A 14,689-nucleotide genomic window follows, 5' to 3' on the forward strand; every position below is an offset into this window, starting at 1 on the left:
AGATCCCTTCATAATTAAGAGTAATTAAATTTCTATTTAAAAAATTAGGAGGAAAAGCCCCCCCCCCCCCCCCACCACCACCATTTTAAGGACCCCTCCCAACACACGCTTGTGCATAAAGTTACAGTTTTTTTTTGGTCTTTTAGTAAAATAATATTTTCAAGTCTTGCTACATGTAAAGCTGGAGTGGACCCCCCCTTTTTTGTGTGTATTTAATTTATTCTATGTGTGAATATAGGGGGCACTATTCTCAATCTGGACCCCCTTTCAAAATTTTACAATCGGAACATCACTCGGCCTTTTCCGTCAAGACTTGACGGAAAAGGCCGAGTGATGTTCCGATTGAAAATTTTAGTGATGAAGACAACGTTCCCTAATGCATTCCTTTTTTGAAAATGAAATTAATATTAATAAAAAAACTCATTAAAATGTTTTCATTTTTCAAGCAAGTAACGCTATCAATGGTTCAAGAAAGTGGATATAACATCAAATTTACCAGCGACCATGTCAAGGATGATCTGGTACTATTTTATAGTTTTGATGATTTTATTTCATCGGGTTCAAGATTCAGTGTTTTCTCATAAATGTATTTATAGAAGCAGGAAGGTCCTTCGAAACGTTAACAAATGGAAAGTAGATAATAAATTGAATTGAATGACGATTGTTCGATCTTAAAGTAAAAAGATGGCAAGTGGAGGTGATTATGAATTTGAACTAGGGGAGACTTTAGGAGAAGGAGCCTTTGGCAAAGTATACTTGTGTTCTGACAAAAATGAACGAAACAAAAAGGTAGGTGAACAAGAATACCTTGGGGGCAATGATTGTTATTTATTTCATGTACGGTTTTAAATGATGTTATAACTAGAATTTGTCTGCATTTTGATATTTTGTAATATTTAAAACTTTATTTAAATTATGCCTAAATTGATTTCTGTTTATAAATATATCGATTATAGATATTGTGATTCTACTTTCGTTTCGAAAAGGCGTGTTTCCACTTTAATAAAAATGATGTCGATGTTAATGATCTTAAAATTATTTAAAACTTTTAGAGGCATTGACAAACAGTCATTTTGGGGCATTATCCTGTTATTCGCTCCGCGGAGTGAATAATATTTGACGTTGTTGACGTAAGTCAAAACATTCCTTGGATGCAGAAATAGCAAATAAAACTAAAACAAACCTCAGTACGATCCATTTATCTTAGGTCAAGATCGAAATTAAAAATAAGATCTCAGGTGAAACTAATAACAGTAATGAGAAAATGCATTCCTTACTAACATTTATATAATAAAAATGCAAATATCAAGTGTTTTGTTATTCTTAAAATTCAAAGAATACAAATGTATGAATTAAAGAAATCCAAAACATTCTCCGTTTTCATTTATATATATTTAATGAATGAATATAGTGTGAAAATTATTCGCACCGGTGCGAATAACAGGAGTATATATATACAGACGAAGTTCCAGATTTCAAGCTAAAATGCCCAGGAAAGGGAAAAATTCCCGGGAAAAGGGTTTCTTTGGGGGAGAGAATAAAAAAAAATGGGGCTTGGATATTTTTGGGGGGAGACACTTAAAATACATTTAATGAATGGATATAGTGTGAAAATTATTTGCACCGGTGCGAATAACAGGAGTATATATATACAGACGAAGTTCCAGATTTCAAGCTAAAATGCCCAGGAAAGGGAAGTATTCCCGGGAAAAGGGTTTCTTTGGGGGAGAGAATATAAAAAAATGGGGCTTGGATATTTTTGGGGGGAGACACTCTAAAATACATTTAATGAATGAATATAGTGTGAAAATTATTCGCACCGGTGCGAATAACAGGAGTATATACATACAGAGGAAGTTCCAGATTTCAAGCTAAAATGCCCAGGAAAGGGAAGTATTCCCGGGAAAAGGGTTTCTTTGGGGGAGAGAATATAAAAAAATGGGGCTTGGATATTTTTGGGGGGAGACACTCTAAAATACATTTAATGAATGAATATAGTGTGAAAATTATTCGCACCGGTGCGAATAACAGGTGTATATATATATACAGACGATCTTTCCATGTTCAAGCTAAACTGGTTTATTTGGTGGATATTCATTGTGAGAAAAGTATTTAATGGATGAAAATAGAGGTATACTTATTAGCACCGGTGCGAATAAACGAGGGAAGATTTTTACAAAGGCCTTACTGAGTATAACTGAACCATAGCAATAAGGTGAACACTATTCATGCATTCGGTCATTGTTCCTATTGTTAAGTAGTAAACGTGAAAGCGTGTTTTTTTTCGATTTTTGTTATGGTATTCAATTTGAATTAGATCTGATATAGTAAACAGGAAATAAAATCATGTATGTACAGAGATTCATTCACTGTTCGAATGATATTGTAAACTCACTTGGATATACCTGTACCACTTCAAGGCATGGATTCCTTAATTTATAGAACAATATAATTTAAGTAGCATAAAAATATGGTTTATTCCGTTACAGGTGTATAAAAAAACAAACAATTTATCACATTTCTACATGTTTTTGAGTCCTACGCAATGAAATTTAACATGTAAGCAAACAATGGACAAAACAAGAAGATATACCATGTGGTTTATTCCGTGACAAAACAAGCGTAAAAACATAACATATTACATTTTATTCCCTGATAAATGTATAAACATAAAATTATTCATGAAAATATTGTTTATTCCGTTAAATAATATAGAAATTAAATTGATAACAGTTTTCGTTTTCCTCATGCATATAAGAGACATTTACGGAATAAACGTTATATATACTAAATAATTCTCTCACATTTAAAATTTTACTCAATAAACCATGTAGTTTATTTCGTAATAAAACAAACATAATATATAACATTTTATTCCCTGATAAATGTATAAACATGAAATCATTTATGAAAATACTAGCTGTTTATTCCGTTAAATAGTATATATAGAGAGTAAATTAATTGATAACAGTTGCCGTTTTCCTCATGCGTATAAGAGAAATTCACGGAATAAACGCTATACATTGCATTGAATAATTCTCTCACATCTAAAATTTTATCCAATATGCCCTGTAATGAAATTTAGTCGTGATAAAAAAATTACTACGGAATAAAGGCTAATATCTGAAAGTATTTATGTATTCTTTCAACATGTTCAAAGGCAAGTATAAATATGAAGAAAAACGTAACGTCAACAACGTCAAATATTATTCACACCGCGGAGCGAATAACAAGATAATGACCATTTTGGTGGCTATAGACAAGTAAATCCATTGTCCCTTTGTCCTTAGTTAAATATCATTTCTGTGCAATTTTCGTTTTTGCTAAACACAGTTTGTTCTGCATTTGTCTATCAGAACTGTCTGTAACACTAAGTCTATCTGTAAACTATTGATATCCAGAACCTGGCTAGTTCTAACAAATCTTGTCAAAAGCAAGGTGCCTGGTTTGAAAGAAGAGATAATCATAATCTAGATCATGAGGGGGGATATTGCCTTAGTTATATACTGTAAACAATCTATTATTTGCATTATCTTTTATTCGCCATTCATCGATTTAAAATCAATCCACGTTGATCATTTTTTTTTACTGAGGAAACATTCTCTTCAAATACTAGGCAAAATGATTGGTTTGTTTTGATTAATATTCGGGAGTAAAAGAACATCGCGGAAATCAGGAATATTTCTCGCATACAAATAAAAGTTGGTTTACAGTACTATATGTAGTATATATACCTGTAATATTAATATGCAAACATCCAGAATTGAGTTTTTTTCAATTCAGACTAATATCAATATGAATCACTGATGATAAAGTTGAGGCACTGTTCTAAATGAGGGCCAAGGGGACTCAGCTGAGCTTTTTGACCATTGGGCCTCTTGTCCAATTTCTTCTGGATTTGTAATTGTCAAATTTTGTGTACATTTCTTTTGTCCCATCAATCATAAACTAGATGAATGTATGTCATGTATGAATTTGGCAAAATATATTTTTTCAGTATGCTATGAAGGTAATTGACCTGACAAAATCAACAGATGATGAACGTGAACTGGCAGAAAAAGAAGCAAGTTTGCTGACAGATTTACAGCATGAATTTATTCTACATGCAGTAACATCATTTCAAGACAAAGGTGCATTATGTATAGTGACGGAATTCTGTGATCAGGGCGATTTGTCACAATTTCTGGAAAGAAGGTGTGGGAAATCTTTAGATGAACAACGAATTGTAGAGTGGTTTAGACAGATATGCAGTGCATTAAAGGTACACACTGTAAAATAAAAAAAACAAAAGAAATGTATATTGTACCTTACAGTTTATATGATATAAAACAGGAGTATATATTATACAGAGCAGTGTACATGTATATATTGTACTGTACATGATACATACTGTACAGTATCTAACAGTGCATACTGTATATGTATAAATGTTGTATATTGTACATAACAAGTGTTCAACTACTCTTTTAACTGAACATTTTCTTTATAGACTTTATTTCTTTTAATTAATCAATATTTATGCTGGCATATAAAAAATGTATGTACCATACTCATTACTATAATTGTACATGCTGTATTTATTTTCTTTACAGTACCTGCACAGCAGGCATGTTTTACACAGGGACATGAAAACACAGAATGTCTTCCTGACGGGTGAAGATATGACAGCAAAACTTGGTGATCTTGGATTGGCCAAGTATGATCATAATTTTGTTATAGCAAGAACATTTCATTCTAACTGGGTCAAATATTTGAGCTGCTTACAAACACCCTTGGCTTTGAGTTATTTAATTTTCAGTATTTATAAATATCTTGTACTAAATATCTTGAGTTGGAATATTTATATCATATTTTCCTTACTTAATTTGATTTCAATATCTTGAATTCTCAGATTTCTCAATGTACATGTCTACAGTATTATTATTTGGTATTTACAGAGTGCTGGAGAGACCCACAGCCAAAGCTGTGACCTTCTGTGGCAGCCCCTACTACATGAGTCCTGAAATCTTTGCCTGCAAACCCTATGACTCCAAGGTATTTATCAACAGATGCAAAAGACAAATTTTGTCATTAATATATGTATATACATAAAAAAATGTATCTTTAAAAACACAGGAATAGAGAACTGAGAGAGAAAGAGAGGGGGGTTGGTGGTGTAAAACTGCAGGCAGCATACAATACAAGAAAGATCTATGTACATGTGCATAAATCCTATTTGTTTTAATTTTTAAGTTTTGGTGTTCATGACGTTTACTTCTTTTCTGGGGTGTGTAGAATTTTATTTGCATACCAATTGAACATGTTGAAGCAATGCTTTCATTTCTCATTTAACAAATTGATTTATATATAGTAAATTTAGCATAAACATTGAAATGAAGAAACCTATTTACTAGCTGGATAATGCAAGATTTTCTGCAGTTGCCAAACTCTTTTAAATGTATTTATTATGTTAAGAATGTGTTTGGTTTCTGTAAAAATTGTTAATGTGGAGACCATTTTCACTCTATAATTATTAGGGATGGCAATCGATTGCAGAATTGCTAATCGGTTAACCGCAAAACGTTCCGACCGATTAACCGGTTAGTCGTATCAAGATAAATACATTTTGACTTTTCTTTTCATATACACAAAAAGGCTAAAAAGATGTAAGAAGTTACATTCTGTTTATTATTTTGATCGGGAAATTTTATGTACATAAGAGAATATTTTATTTCAATTTCAATAGACAAGAAAAAATTAAGTTAACCATGAATCTTGCTTTGAGAAATCAGACAGGGATAATTTTCCAACGCAGATGTTAAAGAAGTTAATTATGCGCTGTCACCGTAATCAGAACTACATGTAGTCAATGTCTGAACTTTCTTTTAATTTACAATTTACAACGTCCTTATGATAATATAATTTAATAGATAACGGCAAAATATATACATTCTATAATTAAAAGTGCTTACGGTGATATATCATTAAAAAAACAACTTGACGATCTGAGTAATGGCATGAAGTTATAAAAACAGTAATTAACTCTTTACCAATTGACCAATTATCCTGTCATCTCAATCAGGAGAGCTATAATTTCCTCCAAATATTCTTAATTATAAGATGTGTAAAAACACCAAAAAATATGCATGCAGCGCTTTCCTTTCTAAAAAAAAAAGTAGGGGATTTTAAGGAAACTGCGCTCAAATTTACATAAATTTTATTTTTTCCGACTAACCGATTACGAATTTTCTAACCGATTAGCATCGTTCCGACCGATTAATCGATTAACCGGTTAGAAATTGCCATCCCTAATAATTATATTTTCAATTGCTGTGGCTTGATTGTAATACTGTATCAGTCAAATATTTACCTTTAGCTCTATAGAACTGGGTTAAAATGGAAGAGACTTTCAAATATATGTAATTTAAGATACCAAATTCCTATTTAACTACAACATTTATATGTTCTGCAGAGTGACATCTGGGCTATGGGTGTGTGCGTTTATGAAATGGCTACGTTGGAACGACCGTTTGATGCCACACTTATGCAGCAACTAGTGTTTAAAATTGTACATGGTCAGGTATGTATCTACTTTTGATTAGCACCATATCAGAACACAAATGATCAAGATCATGAGAAGATCTTGTTCTCAGAAACTACATGTTTGCATTAAATTATTCCAATTGAAAATTTATGTTTAAATGTCATACAGTGTATTCTGTTAAAGAGATGTTTATTTATTGTCTTTCTCCAAAAAAGATTTTGGCTGAATACAAGCCACCACGATCATGATTTTAGTCAGGTAAAAGTACTGGGTACTGGCAGATTTTGAAAGGTTTGAAGACTCCTATAGTCTTCAGTTGATTAACCTGGTGTGTAATCCTTTCGTCAAAATGTAGAAAAATTTATCATTAATGAACGCAACGTTTCTTAATTTGTAACTTGTTTCTATGTTTGATAATATATACTTTCTTTTTTTCAAATGTAATTCACGTGTGTTATATACTTGTATTTTTTCTGATCGTTGTACTGTTGTATTCATAATTGTACTATCCATGTATGGAGGGCTCCGAGGAAGACTAGTGCTTGCACTAATCGGGTTACCCTCTTTAAATAAAATATTATTATTATTATTATTATTATTATTAACCTCTGTTACAGTTACCTCCCATGCCTAAGGATAAATATAGTTCTCAGTTGATTAACTTGATGTATAACTTCTGTTACAGTTACCTCCTATGCCTAAGGATAAATATAGTCCTCAGTTGATTAACCTGATGTATAACCTCTGTTACAGTTACCTCCCATGCCTAAGGATAAATATAGTCCTCAGTTGATAAGCCTGATGGAGAGAATGATGTGTCGGGAAACAGACAAGAGACCGTCAGCGGATGATCTCCTGAATGATGTCCTCTTCAAAAATCATGTGATACCAAAGGTATGTTTATAACAGGCTATTTCAAACAAATATTTTTTTCAATGGATTGAAAAACTTAAATGATGGAAAATTATGACTGAGAGCAAAAGTTACCTAGAATATTTTACAGAACTCAAGTTATCTTTTCAACAATAATATGCATAAGTCTTAGTGGCGGCCTGTTAAATACAAAATGTTTCATGTAATGAGGGTTACCGAATATATGATTTTATTCTTGTTTTAAAAAAGTCTGTGTATGGCCCAGTAATTTTGAAATTAAATTATTCCAAATATAGTTTAATATTGATCTTTTTTTTTAAATTTTGACTCGCATACATGTATGAATGACTTTGACCAAGATGTGGATGGTAATCTTTAATTATTAGACCATCTTTAAAAAATTGTTTAGTTGCCCTTTCTCGACAGATAGACCAAAAATGGCCTGATTCAAAACTTTAATTTAACATTCAAAGGCATAATATTTTTTTCTTTTTATTAATCTTATTCCATTAACAAACATATTTCTTAGGGCTGGGTATTGAAATAAATTTTTCGATGCGATACATATTGCAATACAGAGGTGCGATATGCGATACATATTGCCGATACAGACAAATGTGAATTTACTATTTTTTGCATGTTTTTTTAAACTGTTAAAGAGGTGATAGTACTTTTTTATTAAAGCATAACTTTACAATAATAAAACATTTTAAATCCTTGTTTATTTTAATTCTATTTGAATGGATAAGTGTATGACAAATTAATGTTAGTTGCCCATATTTTTCTTCAGAAAAATCAAAGCATCGATCCACTTAGTCAGATTTCAGACAAGCCCTTGTGCATGTGAATATGTTGCCACTGGTGCTAAATACTCGTTCTGAAGCCACAGACGACATCATAACATTGACCTGTTTGACTGTGTTGATACTTCACTTGACGTCGTATTCGTGGAAGTAATGGGAATTTAATGGCAGATAAAATATTCTTCCAAAATGCTTTGAGTTGAAATAAAGTATGACTTAAAAATTCTGATTGATATCTTATTATCGGTTTACATTCCATGACTTTTTTTCGACGCGCCACTTTACCTACCGGAATTGCCTCCAAGTTTCACAGTAGCAAACAGGTCAATGTTGCGATGCCGTCTGTGATGGGTAATAATATATAGGCTCGTTGTTCCACCAGAACTTGCGACTTCTTGTTGACAAATATAATTACATTTTGCCTTTTTGCTGCTAACTTTTACGTAGCGACCCTACACTTTTGACATGTTGACATGCGTTTAAACGATTTTAGATAAGTCGTTTGTAATATTAGTCATTTTGACGTTTTTCTTTCTGTTAATTAAACGTTGAAATAATCGAGCAATATGCAAGCATCTCTGTATCGGTTATCGTATTGCTAAAAAATATCGATATATACCGATTACCGATATATTGATCCAGCCCTAGTTGAAATTCTCTGGAAAAAAAGATTCCCATTCCCTATCTACTGACCTAATAATTTTACTCGAGTCGGGAGAGGGAAAGCAAACATTTTATTTTAAAAATGGCATTACATGTACTTATTTAACATTCTCATAATATTTGTGAAAGTATGCAATAAAATATTGAATGCTGATATTTAATTCCTGTTTTAAGCTATATTTTGTTATTGACTGTAAATCTCTCTGTCTTCTAGACACCTCCTACTTTACCTCAGGGTAAGGGAGCTGGGGGCATGTCTATGAGAGGGAACCCCATTCTTATTGGTGCCCTCAATCAGTCTCGGAAGGATAAGTTTGACATGTCAGAGCTGATGGAAACACTCAATGAAAAGGCAAACCAGGAGAAAAAGAAGAAGAAACACAAAGCTGCCAATGCAGATAAATTTAGCTCTATTTTAAATACAGCAAATGTTTCCAACAAATTTCTGGCCTCGAACTATGATGACATGGAAAAGACAGTTACAGACAAGACCATGAAGAAAGGTTTACACGAAAAAGGAAAATTTGCCAAGAACCTTCCTGCCAAGGCCTCAGTGACTAGTGCCTCAGACATTTCATTGGAAGATGATGACCTTGAGAGCACAATGAAGGCGGATCAGGCAAGAGCTGCCCTCCCACCTCCTCCTGATCCACTTAAAATGATGAATTTAGTAGTCCGTACCCTGACACAGGTGTTTCCTAAGGTAAGGACCAAACTCATACACTGTATTACTTAGTAATAATAGATTACTTGAATGTTAAGGCAAAGAATCATTACCTGCATCAGGATTTATATGCATGTTAAGTCAGCTCTGCATTATTTCAGTATTTTTTCTATCATAATGAAAAAAAAATTATTTGTTTCACCTGAATCAGTTAGGATTCATATGCATGATAAATCTGCTTTGCATTACTTCATTATTTTTTCTATTATAATGAAAAAAAATTGATTTGTTTCAAACAGTAATTGGGTTGTTTGGTTTTTTTCTTTAAAATTAAATTAAAATACTTGATAGTTTTAATGCAGTTCTTGATTTTCTATATTTTAGGATGGACAAGGAGGAAGTGAAGGGGCTCTAAGTATACCAGGTATGAATTTAGTAATGTGAATGATTGATTCTATTGCAAATGTTTAACTGAGTGATATAGATTCTGTAACAATTAATTGATAGGTTCTTTTAATACTTATAATAAATACATCTCTGTCTATATTTCCTTAAAGTTATTTAATAGATTAATTAATAGATTCCAATTATTTAATGCTTAAAAGTTAAAACTATATAAAGGGTGTTAAGAAAGTTCATTCCACGTTTTTCTTTTATTTTCGAAAAGAAATACAATGAGAATATATTTACAATTTATGATATTTTATGCTTACACAGTTCATTCTTGCTACTGATAAGGTTTTACCTGTCTTTTGTTGAATCAATAAGGAGAGGGCAGGTATTAAACTGATGATGTCTGTTCAGAAATATCAGGGATGACGCACATTTGTGACATATATTAAGCACACAGGTCAAAATATCCTTTCAAATACTATGCAAAAATTATATCAAGTCGGTGAAAAATTTCAAATTGACAAACCTGCTCTTTTGAAAAGTGATCTATCTTTCTTATACCTACGCTCGTCAGCTTGTCTGGTGCAAGATAAGATGTGAAGAAACAAAAGTAAATTATCCTTTATTTTTCACTCAAAATGACCAGCATTTCATCATTCGAGTGCTTTACAGATGTCACATATATTTTCATATGAAAGGAAAATTCCATCATTTCCTGCTAGAAATAAACTGCTATAAATCTAAAGCACACTATTGTGATTTTATCAGACTTGGAAATATATTTCTTTATTGAAGCACTACTTTGAAATTTTAAAAAATATTTCATCATGGAACGAACTTTCTTAACACCCCTTATATATTTAAAAAAAAGTTTTGGCCAAGGTAAAATTTTCCTAAGATTTTGCAAATGACTGGGAAACTTATAGTTCAAATATGTTACCCAAAGGAAGGTCTGTTTATTGGAATTCACGTGTATAAAAGCCTTTTCACTGTTTTTACCTTCATATTTGCAAATGTTTCTGAATGGGAAAAAAATCTCCCTAATTTACTTCTTACTTTTTATGTGGAGTAGGGAGGTGGCAAGGAAACATATTTATAAACAAATGATAAAGATGCACATGTCCCTATTAGAAGAGTTACATTGTATTTTTGAAGATACACAATAGTTTAATGTACTGAGTATTGTAAAACGTATGTATGAAAAATGAAATGATTTTTTTCAGATTCCACGAAAATGGACCCAGAATCAATGTTGTTACATCAAATTGAACAGCTGCAAAAGTAAGTGTTATACTTTTACATGTACATGTATTAATTAAAAGGAAATTTATATATAGCTTTTACTCTGACAAGGAAAGAAAGTTTATTAAACAAAGAAAAACTACATGTACATTGTTTTTCCTTTCTAAAACTTTTAGGGACAACCCTCATACATTATATTTCAGTATACTTGCTATTAAATGAAAGTTTTTGGATGATCAAGAAGTAATGAAATTCTCCATTCACATCTTTACTTTCAGACACTGTTGTGGGGTATTAGGTTATCCACTTTTTGCGAGGGCATACGACCTCCTGGATCAGACAGATGACAATATGAAGCTAGAGGTAAATTAACTTTTTATTAAACTTCTCTTAAACATAGGAATTTTCATTGTAGATACTGTGTGCAATGTATAGGGTTAACTGCACTACAAGAAGCCTATGTGATATTAGAGAGGAATAGAGCTAGTATTGAGTTGGAGGTGAGGGCATGATCATGCCTTGCTCTAGCTGCAATAATGTAGCCCTCTCCGATTTCTTTTATCTGATATTTTCTGGAGAGGGCTACAATTCCACAGCATCTTCATAATGGTGCAAATATATCTTTTAAATACAGGCAACTGCAGGCAAAATAAATTGTTTTAACATTCAACTTACATTTAAAAAGATTAAAATTTTATTCACTGTCGACATCAAAGCTCGTTAAACGCGAAAACCATGTAAAATAAATCTGTGCTTTTACTTCAGCAGCCATGACAGTTCACGCGTGACGTAGTGAGACTTGAGCTTGAAATTTAGAACAACTCAAGAAAGCAAATTTCAATGTTTATAAATAATTGTGATGAATAGTAACACTAAACATCGATAAATAAAATCATTCCATGTTTCATTTTTTTGTAAACACCGATATTAAAGCTTAAAATAAGGTAATTCCAAAGAAATCCGCTCCCTATAGATCCTTAATCTCTGCTGTCCCGAAATAAAATCTGTCAAGGTCAGTAAACATGGCGGATAAATTTAAGTTGTGATGTTGACATACACGAAAAATACTGATATATGGATTGTTCTGTATATTTTTGGATCGATTTATGTCTGGGATAACTACATTTTGGAAGTCCAGATAAGACATATAAATAAAATAGCCGCTTACTAACAATTTAAGCCGAAATCCGTGCGGGAGCGAATCGCTCTGCACCATTACGGAGATCCTAAGGAGTTGTAGTCCTCTCCCAAAAAAAAAAAAAAGGAGAGGGCTACATTATTGCAGCTAGCCTTGCTCTGCTTCACACAGTCAAACTTAGCTTTAGAGCACCTGCCGATGGATGCTACTTAAAGAAAAATGCCTAACAAAGTAGGCCTAGCTTGCCCTAATATAAGCTTAAACTTTCGACCTGCCAAAGTGTATTATACAGCTGTATTTATATATATGCAATTTGTTAGTTAAAACTGTTTTGATTTTCCCATGGAGGGTGAGGACAAAAGAAAAGAAGTTCAGTATATTAGTACAATTGCACTTCTGCATCCTGAACACAAATATTGTAAATACGAGGGATATCTACTTTCTAAGATAAGATAGGTGATACTGATACATGTTTGGTTTGATTTTCATTTCAGGAGAAGCTGATTAGGCTCCTGACACCAGAGAAGTTTGCCGTGGTGGGGGTTCAGCTGTTTTATTGCAAGAACTTTGAATACAATCTGAACAAACTCAAAGAAGGGGGCGGACATTCAGATGCATAATGAAATAATAGGGATGTCTTTTGTTTTTATGTTAGAAACTGATTGACTTGGTCAGTATTACACAAACAAAAAAATGCACTTCGTCAGGCAAAAATTGCTATTTTATCTTGGTTTTCACAGGCATGAGAAGATCAAGAATTGTGTGATTGTATTATATTTAACATTTAAAAATGAAAGTCAATGCCTACCCTTCAGATAAATTGCTAAGTTTGCTTTGATATAGCATAGAAGGATAATTTTTCTTCATGCATAAAATATAATTGGATTTTCGTCTGTTCCTTTGATGCAGAGAATTAAAAAAACATGCAACATAGTTTAATACAATGTTATGTGTCAGAGATTATAATAATCTACACAATTTATTCATATTGTAATGTTATAGTATATTCTTCTCGTGAACTTTTAAAACTTGATATTGATGATGATTAAGGTTGATAAAATCAATCATATTTGTTTTTACATGTTTAGGGAGTTTGGAAATCATACTGTTTTATAAATATATGTATATTTTTGGGGTAAATTTATCTTTTTAGTTGTCATTCGTCTGTTGTTAAAGAGGTTGATTTCTTGTTGATTTAAAGTCTGTAAATGCTTTTATTGTAATATCAAGATATTATTAACCATGTTCAACCAAATGATGGAATGGGAGATAATTTGATTATACATTTTTTTACTGTAACCTTTGCAGTATTTACAATTTTGTTATATATGCTTCATTATTTATGAGTTTTGAATAGAAAACTTAAATATATATCATTAACTTTGAAACATCACTTTAATTTTATTAAAAACTTATTTGAATTTTTATAAAATTCTAGTCTACGAAATTAAGTAGTTTCAATTTGTAAAGCAGAAAAAAAAATTGTTTACATATCTCTTTAAAATATCATTTTATGCGATTGTGCCAAAAGACAATGTGGAAAATGTGCTTGGCACTTTCATGAAAAGAAACTATGTCCTCTAGATAAAATTATTTTAAAAATATAACAGGTCTACTCTAAATAAATTACCCAATAGAATGGCAAGTTTTTTCCCTACAGAAATGCATAAATGACCAATTTTGTTTCTTGTTTTATTTGTTGTAAATTATTGCATGGAAGAAATCAAATTTGAAAAATTCAAGATATCATCTTTATTTCATCTTTTTTTTTTCTAAATATTTTTTTTTATGATAGGAGTGAATAGAATGCTTGTTGCAATATTTGCTCAGCAAATTTTGTTGTGGTCTAAGACCTCAAAGAGAATAAATGAAAATGTTTCGAACATTTTATGTTGCTGTGCAATTCATTCAAGAATACTGCAATCAAAAGTATAGCCTTAGGATCCATATTTAGTTGTATTTAAAAATCCAATGCTATGTTAATTTCCTTCTCAACTGCCTTCATTTGTTCTGTTTTTATACTGAATAATAACAGATATGAACATAATTTATGTAAGTTGCAATGCATATCAAATTAAAGTGACAAGATGAGATGAAAAATTCAGTATCTTTCATCTTCGCATGTACATGTAGTAGCTGTAATATAAATGCGAGGATATATCCATATTTCTTCTGATTAGCTCTTGTATGATTAGTGTTTTGTAAAACAATAATAAAATGAAAGGAATGTTTGTATAAGTTCCAAAGTTTTCCTTTCTCTTTTTTGTAATCTATATAGAAATATATATCTTTAACGATAGATTTTGATTATGTAGCTTTAAAGTCTTTCAAACCTGTTTATAAACCCTGTCATTTTGATTGATATTATCAATAAATCACGAAGTCTCTAA

At 31.6% G+C, this 14,689-nt stretch overlaps 1 protein-coding gene across 1 annotated transcript; it reads left to right on the plus strand.

Annotated features, from left to right (window-relative positions):
- Nucleotides 1-587: 587 nt before the first annotated feature.
- On the plus strand, nt 588-14,689 carry LOC134270886 (uncharacterized). The gene is made up of 11 exons (XM_062753135.1): nt 588-789; nt 3,998-4,261; nt 4,593-4,696; nt 4,938-5,034; nt 6,452-6,559; nt 7,277-7,417; nt 9,077-9,565; nt 9,911-9,950; nt 11,143-11,200; nt 11,440-11,524; nt 12,794-14,689. Exons 1-11 carry the CDS (start codon nt 685-687, stop codon nt 12,917-12,919), a joined length of 1,617 nt encoding a protein of 538 aa, XP_062609119.1. The 5' UTR covers nt 588-684; the 3' UTR covers nt 12,920-14,689.

Source organism: Saccostrea cucullata, unplaced genomic scaffold, assembly GCF_032062105.1.
Source record: "Saccostrea cucullata isolate Sc308-1 unplaced genomic scaffold, CSIRO_AGI_Scuc_v1 ctg1003, whole genome shotgun sequence".
NCBI lineage: Eukaryota > Metazoa > Mollusca > Bivalvia > Ostreida > Ostreidae > Saccostrea > Saccostrea cuccullata.